The sequence below is a fragment of the Pararge aegeria genome, chromosome 24 (assembly GCF_905163445.1).
Source record: "Pararge aegeria chromosome 24, ilParAegt1.1, whole genome shotgun sequence".
NCBI lineage: Eukaryota > Metazoa > Arthropoda > Insecta > Lepidoptera > Nymphalidae > Pararge > Pararge aegeria.
Window position 1 is genome coordinate 5,132,635 of NC_053203.1, and position 14,137 is coordinate 5,146,771.

Below are 14,137 nucleotides of genomic sequence, written 5' to 3' on the forward strand. Positions count from 1 at the left end.
TGGCAATACTACGCTTAACATGTGACCAGAATAATTGAGAATCTTTCGTGAGAGACTCTTCAAGTGAATTAATGTAATATGAGTAACAGTTATCTTCAAGTAGTTTGACTCTGGTTCTTAATATATCGAATGAAAGCCTGTCTTCTAGGTTTTTATACGTACGATATTTAACTAAATGTTTGTATTTCTCTTTAATTGCTTTAATAAGTGGAATACTATACCAGGATGGATATTTATTGCTTTTATTCATGATTAAGGGAACAAATCTATCTCGCAGTTCATACAAAATTTTATAGAACGATTTGATTATATACTTAAATACATTATATACTTTCTTACATTATATACTGATGTGCATTATTTACATAAGTACATCATTTACTTAAGTACATTATATACTTAAGTATATTATATACTTAAGTATATTATATACTTAAGTATATTATATACTTAAATACATTATATACTTTCTACTATTACTACTACTTTTAGTACATTATTAACTTAAGTACTTTAATTACTTTATATACTTAAATACATTATATACATAAGTACATGATTTACTTAAGTACATTATTTACTTTAGTTTATTATATACTTAAGTACATCATTTACTCACTTACATTATGTACTTAATTACATTATATACTTAAGTACATTATATACTTAAATACATTATATACGTAAGTGCATTATTTACTTAAGTGCATTACTTACTTAATTACATTATTAACATTATATACTTAAGTACATTATATACTTAAATACATGATATACTTAAATACATTATATACTTTCTTACATTATATACTTAAGTGCGTTATTTACTAAAGTACATTATATACTTAAGTACATTATTTACTTGGTGGTGGTGTATTTTATTTGGTTGGTAGTAAATTAAGTTTAATACCACATATGGATAATATGATTAAAAAATCTCTGTAATTCTTGGGATTCATCATTAGAAATACAAAGGACTTTAAAAAGTCTTCGACCAAGCTAGCACTATTTAATTCGACTGTACGAAGCAAACTTGAATACTTTTATCAAATACAGAGCCAATTTTATCAAATACACATGAATAGGAAAGAGAGAGTCCAGAAGAAGTTTTAACGGCACCTTGCATACAAGGACAACATTTAAAAAAAATATCAGCACCTACGCTGATCAAATTCAACTTCAAAATACAAAATTCATTTATTTCAAGTAGGCCTAATTAATAAGCACTTATGAAACGTCAAGTCTGTTTGTAGTGACTCTACCACTGGTTCGGAAGGCAGATTTCACTGAGAAGAGCCGGCAAGAAACTCAGCAGATTGCTCTTTTCCAACATCATTTTAAAGTTTAACAATCTTTAGAATTTTTCTGTTTTGTGAGAGATGGGAGCGGAGTGGCCTGCTTCCAAGCAGCCTTGTCGTTTAGGAATTCATCAATCGCGTAGTAACCAAGATTTATTAAATGTGTTTTAATATATTGTTTAAACTTATGTAAATAAACTTAGGTAGATCTAATGTTACCTTCGGTATCATGTTATAAAAGCATATATCCATCCCCACAAAGGATTTCTGTACTTTTCTCAGACGATATGCAGATATAACTAATTTATGCCCGTTTCTAGTTAGTCGACTGTTTATATCAAATTTTTGTTTAAAATTACTTATGTTTTGTTTAATAAAGATAATATTATTATAAATTGCGAGGCTACTTTAAGTATACCTATTTCTTTAAATTTGGTACGAAGGGATTCGCGTGATCTAAGTTAATATATCGATCGTACAGCTCCTTTCTGTAGTATAAATATAGTTTCTATATCAGCAGCTCTGCCCCATAACATGATCCCATACGACATTACACTATTGCAAAATAAACAAGCCTAGCAGTTTCAACATCTGTTAACTGTCTATTTTTTGACAGATAAGCAAATGACAGCATAAGCAGCTGAGGTGAGTTACCCGCTAGTGTCTCGATATGGGCACCACACTGTAGCTTACAATCCAAGGTAACTCCTAGGAAAACTGTGGAATTCTCCATTTCTAATGATTCTCCATTTATCATTTCTTTTTTATCAACTTTCTTTACATTTGGTAACATAAATTCTACGCACTTTGTTTTCTTTGCGTTCAAAACAAAGTTAATAGCAGTAAACCAGTGAGATACACGCGACATAGCACGGCTTACATTGTCAGAATTGTCTTTATTTCTGTGAGTCTTGAAAATTAAAGATGTATCATCTGCAAACAGTTCAATGTCACAAGTGTTACTGACATGGTGTGGGAGATCATTTATATACACCAAAAATAGAAAAGAACCCAAAATTGAGCCTTGTGGGACACCTATTGTTCTATCACTAAGATAAGAGGCGATCAAATTAAGTGCAACATTTTTGATGCCGTAGTGGCTTAGTTTAAGTAATAAGGTTTTATGTTCAACGCAATCGAATGCCTTGGATAGATAAAAAAGAACACCAATAGCATTCTGCGAACTTTTCCACGCATCATAAACATGTTTTATAAGTTTAGCACCCGCATCCGTTGTGCTACGACCTTTGGTAAAGCCATTTGTTCTGGATGAAGAAGGTTTTTATCATTGAAATGATTCAATAGCTGATTAAGTATAATTTTTTCAAAGATCTTACTAAGTGCTGGTAAGACTGTAATAGGCTTGTAATTATTTAAGTCATTTTTCTTTCTACAGGAATAAGTTTTCCATGTTTCATTAAATTTGGAAAAATGCCCATATCAACACATTTATTAAATATCTACTCAATGTATACAAAGCGTTGTCACTGTGTGATCGCAGGGAATAGATTGATCTCTCTTTCCTGAAAGTAAACAGAGGGATCGTAGAGGGAAGTAGACGGAGGGATCGATTGCCCAAGTCTGATGCGCAGGGTGCGATTGGCGGTACCAAAGCATAATGCAAGGTCGCATATTATGAATAAGCTAACGTTCAGACCTAGAATCGCTACATCAAACCTGGGCAGACCCGCTCCATTGTGTAGAATAGTTGTTACCTACAACAAATTGGTTGGAAGTGCTGGCTTGGATATTTTTCGACACTCCGCCCCGCCCCGTGATTCAAAAATGAAGTCAAAAACCTTTTAAAAGTACGGCAAGGTGATAGTCATTTATTTATTATTTTAAGTTATTTTTTATGTACGTACGGTTATGTAAGTACCTATTCTAGGGTTTATTTTTTTTTTCTCTTTTTAATTTTAAATTTCTTTTGTTTAGCGGCTAAATATCACAAAATTTGGTGGTAAACAAAGAGTGTCTTTTATGTTATGCTTGCTGAGTTAGCCTTTAAGTGGGGTGTACAGTATTATAAAACAATTGTTAAATGTGTCCATATATTAAGATAGGTTGTATACACGTTGGCTTCCTAATAAATAAATAATAATTTTTAATGAGAAATGTTGCAAAAACTGCAATAAATATCTTTTTTGAGAGCGTGTGAACATACGACTACTTTTTGAAGATGACTCATTCGCGTGAGAAGTTGCGTGGGTCCGCTAGTATATATATAGATTACATTCCATTATAATTATTAAATTAATTTCAATTGGTTGATACTATTATGATAATAATATTTTTTTTTGATAGGTAGGTACTGTTAGTATACTACAATTTTAATTCGTATCAGTTATCATTTATTACAGTAGGTATAATTAGCTGAAGCTCTGATAAAATGGCGTTAGGTAATCTAATTAAGAGAAACCTAGTTTCTAATGATAAAATAATTGGAATACAAAAATACTCTTTTAGCAATAACTTGAGGAGACATACTAAACCTTCTACTGGGCGAAGGAAGATACGACCGTTTAAATATTTAATCGAATTATATCATGTGCGCAAATCCGTAGATGAATCCTATTTGCGTAAGCACTTATCTGAACTTCTGAAAGTAGGTGCTCTATGGTATTTCTCGTATAAACTATTTTCGTCAATCACGTGCGCACCAATTTCTGGATTATCAACCTATATAAACTATATTTCCTTAGCTGAATGATGTATCCGCATCCACATCCTTTGCAGTTTGTTATACATCACAAAATGCAAAAGATGCGGTGATATCCTCGTGGAGACCCAGTTCGGTCCCCGGTATTCCTAAATTTTCGGAGTTATGTGCTTTTTGGAGGAAAATGAGGAAACTGAATATCTTAAAGTTCTCCATAATGTTTTCAAGGGCATATGAGGTCCCAAGATCATAAACCTCATATGCCAACGCGCCAACGCGCCAGCGTGTTGTATGCACTACGGCCCGTTGTATTTCGAGAGCAGAACCGTGGACCCGTGTCATTATTGGGCACGGGTCTCATCTAGGAATATGAAGGACTTAGCCCTACCCATCTTCATCATCGTCATCACTTCAACCGATTGAAGTCCACTGGACTTAGGTCTTTTGTAGGGCAAACGCTGCGTTTACAGGTGCGGGTTTTCGAACTCTCTAAAAAGCTGTGGCTAATATACCGATGGGGATGGATTCATGATAGTACAATCTTTACGCCCTACAACGTTTTACTGGTACCAATTCATACTTTTCGAGAAATAAGTGTAGCTACATAGTTTCATTAAAATTACGCAGTGACAACCATAAATATAAGATCAAAAAAAATTTAAATGAAGGAACCCAAGTTAAAAGATCAAATTATCGCAGTGGTTAATGCGAGTTAAAATTCAGTGGAATGTGGCGTGCTGACAAATTACACTTGTAAAATATTGTAATGTCAACCTAATTGTTTATTTCCGAGCTGTAAATTTTAATGAACTACGTGTTAAGGTACTAACGTTAAATTGTTTTTGTTTTTCTTATTCGCGTGTGCACATTTTGTCGCTTATCTTAGGACATATATTCCTTGCGCATCTCAAATCTAAATCTCGAACCAAATGTCAGATGCTGTTTCTATAATATGTATTTTAGTATAAAATTTAACAACCATAGAAAAACCACGATATTGGGAATAAATGCTAATGTTTTCAGAAAAAATTCTACGTATTGTATGTAGGTGCATTTTGCCTGGAATATGCAACATTCCTCACGAAGGTTTCCTGTAAAATGACTACTAATTAATTTTTCAGGTAATTCACTAGTTAGGTTAGCGTAGAATTTGTCATGACCACTATATTAAAATAAGTGTTATCTTACGGCCGAAATCTTCAGATGGAAGATTTAATTTCGTAGTGCTAACCTTTTCTCTACTCATCTACATCAATCGAATAACAACACGGATGTTTGGACTGGTGCCTTTATAAGTACAGAAAGTACGAAACCTAGTCTGTACACGGTTCAGTTACCATAATTCCCACGAGCACAACGTCTTCTGTTCCACTATACTTTATTTATAGCCAGCGAATTCGAATCGTCCAGAATAAACATTTCGAAAATCAAACTACCTCGCTCTACATTTAAATTTATGATTTTGTATATTCTCTGAGGTTTTCTCGAAAAATCTGACAGATCCTCAGTTCCAGTCTCACTTACCGCATTCGTGTTCTTTACACTTCTCATTGCAAAGTGCTTATCAGTTTGGCAGCTCACGACTTAAGTCTGACAGTATATCTCTCTATAATAGTCTATAATAGTCTTAGGTAATTCTAGAATGTTCTTTTCATATCGGTTCTGTAACAATGCAATGTCTTTTCAGATGGCTCGGTACAAGAAGACAGGTTTCATGGATGATGATGCGGGCAGCGTGAGCTCGATACAGCTGAACGAGGGTGTCCGGTCTGGCGGGACGCATATTCGGTACCACATGGTAAGTTCTTAGCGCATAACCAAACTCTTTGTGACAGTGCTCGTCCGTTGAAGAACTACCGCCATGGTTATTTCTGCCGCCCAGCAGCATTTCTGACCGCATGAAGGGCTTGGTTGCCGTCATAATTATAGGCACATGAGGATTAACACCTATGCCTTAGGTTGATGGGCATACTGTCTGTTGTTGGACGTGTTCCTTCCATGCCCTGCGGAGTGTTGATGAGTGTCCATCGCATCAGGTGGCCCATTTGCGTGGTCCGTCTATTATTGCCAATAAAATCTAGATACGGGTCGTTGCATTGTCAAAGAATGTAATGGGAATCACTTCAGCAGGCAGTGGTGTGGCGACTGCATCGAACGAATTGCCGATTTCCGAACGAAGCTTCCGTCACTTATTGAAATCAAGAATTCGACGTTGTAGATTAAAATTCTTGACACTTTTAAAATTAGATTTTTAGATTCGGCGCCGTGCACGGCTAGCATGGGCAGGAGACAATTATCTTCCGAGGTCACATGTTAGAATAAGGTTCTTAAAAAAAAAATTGTTCCTGCAAAAAAAATAATGCAATCTATACTCAAAACGTTTAGTGCTATCATACTTATGTACAATTCTGTTGGCGGTCAGAGGTAGCCAGAATGCTATTAGACTTTAAGTTAAGATATGAGAAAGGAAGTATTAATTTTCGTAAAGGGACCGATGGGGCTGAAATTCTTATTGTTAAGAAAAGTCCCGAATAAATAAAGAATTAAAAAAAAAAAACAGTGTTTTATGCGCACTAATAAATTGATTAATAGAAAAAGCCGTGGGTAGTTAACAGCCCGCTACTACGTTCATGTTAGTGTCGGTGTCTTGAAAATCCCGTACTAAATCTGTCTTTTCATCCTACACTAGCTGGTCCCCGCGGTTTCTCCCGCTTTAACTAGACGCCGCCGTAACGCATATTAAACACGCGGATATTTTACTCATAAACCCTTTTCGTATATCCCATCGAGACTGACGTTTTATACATCTGCACACAGGGTATGCACTAAGCTGGCAGATGATATGAAATAAAAAGCCTATAACTCAACTCATACTGGAGATTTTCCGCATTTTATTTCTTCGGCCCGCTTAGTGCATACCCTGTTTGCAAAACTGGTAAAGATCTAAAAGCGTCCAAAATGGAGTAAGTAGTTAATATTTCGATTTACTAAGGTTCCCGCAAAGTATTCAAAAGTTTTTTAACGAGTTTTGAAGAGGCAAAGTTCCTAAGAGCCTTTTCTTCTTAGTCGTGTACCTACTTTGTGTTTTTAGTAAAGGAATTTAATGGACGAAACTTCGTGTTTTGAGATACCTACCTGCCCAAAAAAATCTTTCTATCAATTTTTTTGTTATTTTTTGACGACCGACTGGCGCAGTAGGCAGCGACTCTGCTATCTGAGTCCAAGGCCGTGAGTTCGATTCCAACATCTGGAAAATGTTTTTGTGATGAACATGAATGTTTTTTAGTGTCTGGGTGTTTATCCGTATACAAGTATTATTCATAAAAATATAAAAATAATCATCAGTCATGATGGTTATTTTTATATGAGATGGTGATGTGTGTATTGTAGTGTTATTACTCCGTAACGCCAAAACAGGAAAGTGGAATTTGGCAGGGAATGGCAAATGGAGCATTACAACAATCTATCTTGTGGGAGGCTTCGGCCGTCGCTAGTTACCACCCTACATTATTTCTCTCTGACTCCTGTCACTTTATTAGGTACACGTCGCGTAGCGTAGGTACTATGCACGTGTCGGTCTTTTATCTTCAATAGGGTTGTCATAAGTAAACACTTACAATGAATTCGTTTGTATGGAAAAACAGGTATTCTTCTTTTTGATTTAATTTTTGTACAAGGTGATAGGTAAGCGATTTAGCGTTCCGGTATGAGGTCGCGTAGAAACTGACTAGGGTAAAATATAACTGCCATACTCCAGGTTAGCCCGCTACCATCTTAGACTGCATCATCACTTATCACCAGGTGAGATTGCAGTGAAGGGCTAACTTGTAGTGCAATAAAAAAACTGGTTCCCTAAGCATATGAAAGAAAATATAGTTATGTAAAACTATGGTCGCTCACACACCAAATAGAATGAAAAAAGAAGGGGGAGGCCTTTGCCCAGGTGTGAGATGAAATTTAAAATTAATACTAAATATTTGTTAATTGCCCACCAATCCGCACTGGGCCAGCGTGGTGGACTGAACCCCTTCTCATTGTGGGAGGACACCCGTGCTCTGTAGTTGGCTGGTAATGGGTTGATGTGATGATGATGATGATGTTACTTAAAAAAAACAATAAAAGGCTGTAATAAATAAATTATTACTCCGTACCTAAGACCTTATTACGTTTGGTCATGTCATAAATGAAACAGTTTTTCATAAAGTAAACACATACCTATGGAAATTGTCCGATTGGTTGCTCAGTTACCGCTAATAGTAAGGATAAACAAACAACCAAACTTTCGCATTTATAATATTAGTGTGTGTTTAACATGCATGGATTTTGGTTATAGAGTTATTCCAATTACCAGTTTTATAAAATCATATTTCACTGTCATATCCACCGCATGCGATTTGTCCTGACGTTGATCCTAAGGTTGCCTGGAAGAGATCGCTACGAACCGATAAGGCCGCCTTTTGTATGCTGCTTCTGTCTGTGTTTTATTTTATTCTTCTTCTGTACTTTTATTTGTGTACAAATAAAGAGTATAAATAAATAAATCAGTAGGTTACGACATCTTCCGTCTCAAACCGATTTCCTGCGAGAGAACGTCTCCAGAACGCATCGCTTTCATTTGTGGGATTGAGTATATGCTTTTATAATATGATTCCCATGGTAATTTTAGACCTGCCAACGCCTAAGTTTAAACACTGCGTTAAAAGGCATTTAATAAATCGTGGTGACTATACGATTGATGAATTTCTTAACGACAAGGCTGCTTGGAAGCAGGCTCAGCTCTCATCTCTCACAAGATAGTGAATTTAAAAGATTGTAAACTGTAAAATGATGTTGAAAAAGAGCAATCTGCTGCGTTTCTTGCCGGCTCTTCTCGTTGGAATCTGCCTCCCAAACCGGTGGTAGAGTCACTACGAATATACTGACTTGACGTTTCAAAAGTGCTTATAAACTGGGCCTACTTGAAATAAATGAATTTTGAATTTTGAATTTTTTTTTATGTCTTATAACTGGTAACTAATTGTATTGCTTATAATTATGTATGTATTTGTATGTATAGATACATTTTTTGACACAGACAGATTTTGGTATTTATGTATATATAAGAACACTATTGGCACTATCCCGTTCTTTTGCTGTAAGTCCTGTGTACAAAGTGGCCTGTAAGAGATTGCTTGCAGCAATATGGCCGCCTTTGCATGTTTAGGTACATTTTTTTTTTCTGGAAACTTCTTACTGTTTCTTTCCATATATTATGTTATTGCAATAAAGTGTTTCTTCTTATTCTACTACTTTGTAAATACTTACTCACTTCGTTTTAAAACATGGTCGCCCAATAAAGACCTCTTAAGAAAGCTAAGATCCATTTCTATTTGACAAATAGGAGATTAGGAGACCCGTAGCAGAATTCACAGTTACCGTTAACTGTTGCACAACGATTTGCGAAAAATGGCAATTAATTAGAATAACAAATTCCACTGTACCTATTTTTTAGAGATTGTACACAATTATGCTTAGTGTTAAAATATTACCCTTTCTTTGTTTGCTCGGTTAAAAAGAGGATATAAACACTAGGTACTATCATCGACCGGGCCGCGGCGCCGTGAAATCGAGCAAATCATATTACAATTATTTGCTTAAAAATTCTTGTAATGGCACAAATTATTTGTTGTCGTGAGAGCCGACATAGGGTTGCCAACTCAAAACGTTAGGATTTCAAATCTGTTATTAAGATGAGAGGTTCTTTCTGGACATATAAAGATTTTTACCTCTTTATTATACTATAATAATGATGTGCAAATACATTGTTGACATAACTATTCCACGTGATTGTAATTTGGTGAAAGCTGAAAAGGAAAAAGTCTCAAAATACTTGGACCTTGCTCACGAGATTATCGCCATGTGAAGTGTTGAGTCAACAGTCATTGTTTCGATAGTTGTTACAGTCAATGGTCTATTCGCGAAAAGCTTCGACCAATATCTTAAGAAGCTTTCGCTTGGTTGTTGGATCAAGGGTCGTATACAGAAGGCAATCATTCTTGAAACGGTACGTATTGTGAGGAGGTTCCTCACTCTGGAGCCCTGACCGCCCGTTCCTTGGGTACTCAAAAGCCCTGCAAGTGGAAGAGGGTTTTTTTTTTAATTTATTATAGGTACAAATTATAGCAGACCCGGCAGCCGACGTTCTGTCTGCGCCACCTACTGGGTTCAAACGTTTTTTCAGATCGTTTTCGAAGCGTTATAGTAGTAATATTTATTTTCTCAGAACGTACATTATACCAAAAAGTTGAGGTGCGAAATAATGAGTGCCATTTTGCACCGGGAGTTAAAGTCGTTACCTCCGGAAGGGAAGCTGAAGTCCTATCCACTAAGCTATCAATTACTTATTGTTACTACTCGGACTCTTTTCGGGGATTTCCCGGATGTCCCGCCCATTTGGCAGCCCTAATGACATCGCAATTCTCTTGTTAGCAAGTAATATTTATTCTGTGATTAGTGTCTCTTCATGTCGTTATTGTTCTTTGGTACATTTCCACGCGTTCGTAGGAATGCAGGAAGTTCCAAAAAGTATCGATATAATAATATATGATTGCGATATATTAAACAGAAAAACATCATCGGATATATCTAGAAATAAATCATCATCGAAAAATAACATATCAGTGAAATTTACTTTACTACATTTTTGTACTTTACGAAATTACCTATAATTGTTAATTTTTTAAAACGAGAATCTTAATTCCAGCAATTTCAGTGATTTTAAATTAATAATTTATTTTTATACTTTTACGATACCTGACAATCGCCCAAAATTATCGAAAACAAAGTCAAATATTTATTAATTCGAAGAGGCCTATACAGACGGCACTTATAATGTTAACATGCCAATAAAATGTACTCTCAATTCGTAAACTTAGAAATACAGCTACGAGGGTGCCATACGTGCCCTGCACGGCTAGCTTGGCCAAAAAATATATCCCCCCATTACATACCCTGACAGTGACAGGGGATAAAATTAACGAGTCCACCGAGCAAAGCACGGCAATCGGAAATAGGAGAAGTATGTAACCCGTCCATCGTATGTGGATATTATTTTTTCGCTGAGCACCAATGAGCGTTGATAAAGCTGTGGGAGAAGATTACAGCACTTACACACACAGCTTACAGCACCGACGTAATGTTGGCTAACTGGCGGTTTTTACAGGATATACTTTGGAGTGTGTTCAGGCACTTCCTTATCTTATTCCACCGCCACCATTCTATCACAGAACAGCGCGACGTCGTGAACGGTTGTATTTTTATGTGGTTGACATGCAGACAACGCGCATAAAGCGCTTTTCTTCTACGTTTCTGATCTGTACCGCTTAGGTTTTGAACGCTCTTTCGATTTCGTTGTTTCCTGATTCATGCAACTTGAATGCCTTCAAGGCAAGAGTGGATGGGCATTTTCTAGGCAAGCGCGCCCCAACTTAGACCGCATCCTGTTTTACATCAGGCTTTATAGTTTAAATTGAAGCGCAAGTCTATCTTGTATTTAAAAAAAGATAACATTTTGTTCTTTCCCCGTTCAAAAAAATGTCTCCTACATGGCTAACCTAAACAAACCATATCGGTATATATTTTGCAAACTTACGATATTGGAATGAACTTGGTACGCGGAAGCAGGGGTCGATGCCCTATATTCGAAAACGATTCGTTTATTGAAGGGACCAATTTCCTTATATATTTTAAAGGACATCATTTATATTGCTAAAACTTCTTTCATTAAACATACATTTTATTTATCATCAATAGTTTTTTAAGCGTACGCTTAGTAATGAATTTTATAGGAAATTTTGCTACTTTGGGTTACATTATTGCAATTTTATTAATGATCTATTTTTTTAATATCTATAGTCTATGTTACTTCGTGATAGCTAAGCTTTTCTTTGGCGAAGAAATGTTTAAAATCGATCCAGTACTTTCGTAGCCTATTGGAAACAAACAAACGAACAAAAAATATTAGTATAGATTAAAATGTATTGTTTTCCTCTACGACCAATTTCAACATACCAACCCCTTATTACTGAAAGTACAAAACGTTGATAAGAAGCGGTGTGGACTTGGGCTCGCGAAAACTTAGAGATGCGAACTTTTCCGGTTCGCATCTCCAAGTTTTCGGAAAACAAACTCAGCCAGGTTTTTTGACAGCATATAAACAAGTATGCCAGTTAGGTATAAGGAAATTGGAACTGGAGTTCAATGGGCTATGATTTAAAGTTAGCGTAGGAAAGTCTAGTGCGAGATTGGGCGGGAATAGAAGACGTTTACCTCCGTGAATGAATGAATGAATGAATCCACTTTTATTGTACACCACACAAACATATTGAAAAATTGTACATACAAATTTGACAAAAAATATACAATTTGGTGGCCTTATCGCCACATAGCGACCTCTTCTCTGTGTTTTATTACACGTATATTATTTGGATATTATTTCCACTTGTGTGCCAGTGCTCTGAGAGTTGATAAAGCTGTGGGAGAAGATGCACTTTTATCCTTTCCCCGGGGAGATAATTGTCTATGGGTATAATTTTCTTATACCGGATCTTAGACTACAATGTTCCTCAAGACAGTTTATACGGCAGAAATAAATATATCACGAGTACGTTTCAGATATCGTTTTCAAGAAGTGTTTAAGAGGAAAATTGCAATTCTAAGTCAATTTAACGTTTTTTTTCGAATCTTTAAATGTTTAGAGGAAAATTCCAATGTTTTAAATCCGATTATTTCTGTAAGCCATATTGATTGTATCACTTAGCTAGAGCGTTTTGGTAGTTTATCCACCCATCTACTGTGTACGTCACGTGACAGCGTCTGCGCACGAAATCAAGGCTTTGACGTCACGTGACGTCACTTTTTTCACGGTGGTTGGACTCACCTGTGCGTTTGAAGGTGAATGTAAAGAAATACGCGTGTCAAGTTCAACTAGCTGAGCAAGACTGAGTCAGCGTTTGGTCTTGAAAAGAAGGCTTATATAAAGAACTAGCGACCCGCCCTGGTTTCGCATGCGAAAAAAATAGTATAGTTACTGCCTAGTAAAGGATTCTGGGGAATTTCGTATAAGCCTTGTTTCCAAAAAATATTGACTGTAGCATTTTGAACTATACTTATCTTTTTTTTTTCCCGTACGTTTAATGAAGTAGTTTATCCTAAAACAGCATGCCTAAATTCACTTAGGAGAAAAAAGTTACAGTTCAGTATCATTAGTAGAAAATAATAAACAGATGAAAAAAAAAGAAAACTAAATAATAATTTGGTGTGTAAGAAGCAGCCTATATCGAGTGTTAGCGGTGCTGTGCGGCAGCTGAGTCTAAGGCTGAGTCTGAGGTGAGAGCTGAGGTACCCGCACCTTCCAAATTTCTAAATGCGAGATGAGTGCTTTAATTGTTTATTTGTTGGTGTAGTCTTCCACTTTTGAATATTGTTTAGAGTTATAGTAGAAGTTTGGTTAGATAAGAGCTATCGATGCGAGGCGGTTAGAAATTAGGGTGATCCTTTTAATTGTTTATGTCCGAGCAACGTTTTCTAGTAGTGTAATAAAAAAAAATGTGAACGTTTCGCTTTTAGGTACAATTTGATGAAACAGCTCTGCTTAGTACTTTAACACTTCGCTACGATCAAAAAAAAAACATCGTCAAGGTCAAAATCTATATTGTCCCTATGATAGAAGTTTAACTAAGAAACAGTGTTGAGGTTTTAATGTCAAAATCTTCAAGTTACGACATTAAGGTGATCTCATTTTACTAAGTCGTGCCATGACGCCTTTTATTCCATACAATGTACCTACGTTGACTACAAACATGGGATTATGTTTATTGATATGGTAATTCAGCCATACAAATAGTTGCGGCAACGTGTAAAATGGAGAAATTATTGGTGTACGATAAAATAGGATGCTTTCTTCACCATGCGGATTTGAATAACAGACTGAAAGTGACGATCATGACTTATTATTTATGCTTGAGAACATACAACTCCTACGTTATTTGTGATTTTTATACAAACTTTTAATAAGTGCTTATGTAAATATGATAAATAAATAATAAATATACTACGACAACACACACTACGCCATCTAGTCCCAAAGTAAGCGTAGCTTGTGTTAAGGGTACTAAGATAACTGATGAATATTTTTTATGAA

At 35.8% G+C, this 14,137-nt stretch overlaps 1 protein-coding gene across 1 annotated transcript in view; it reads left to right on the forward strand.

Moving 5' to 3' along the window:
- Positions 1-14,137, forward strand: part of LOC120634484 (endothelin-converting enzyme homolog) — a 91,082-nt gene that overhangs the window by 44,466 nt on the left and 32,479 nt on the right. The window contains exon 2 of the mRNA XM_039905121.1: positions 5,645-5,755. Coding sequence (XP_039761055.1) covers positions 5,645-5,755 — 111 coding nt within the window. The remainder of the gene's footprint in view (positions 1-5,644; positions 5,756-14,137) is intronic.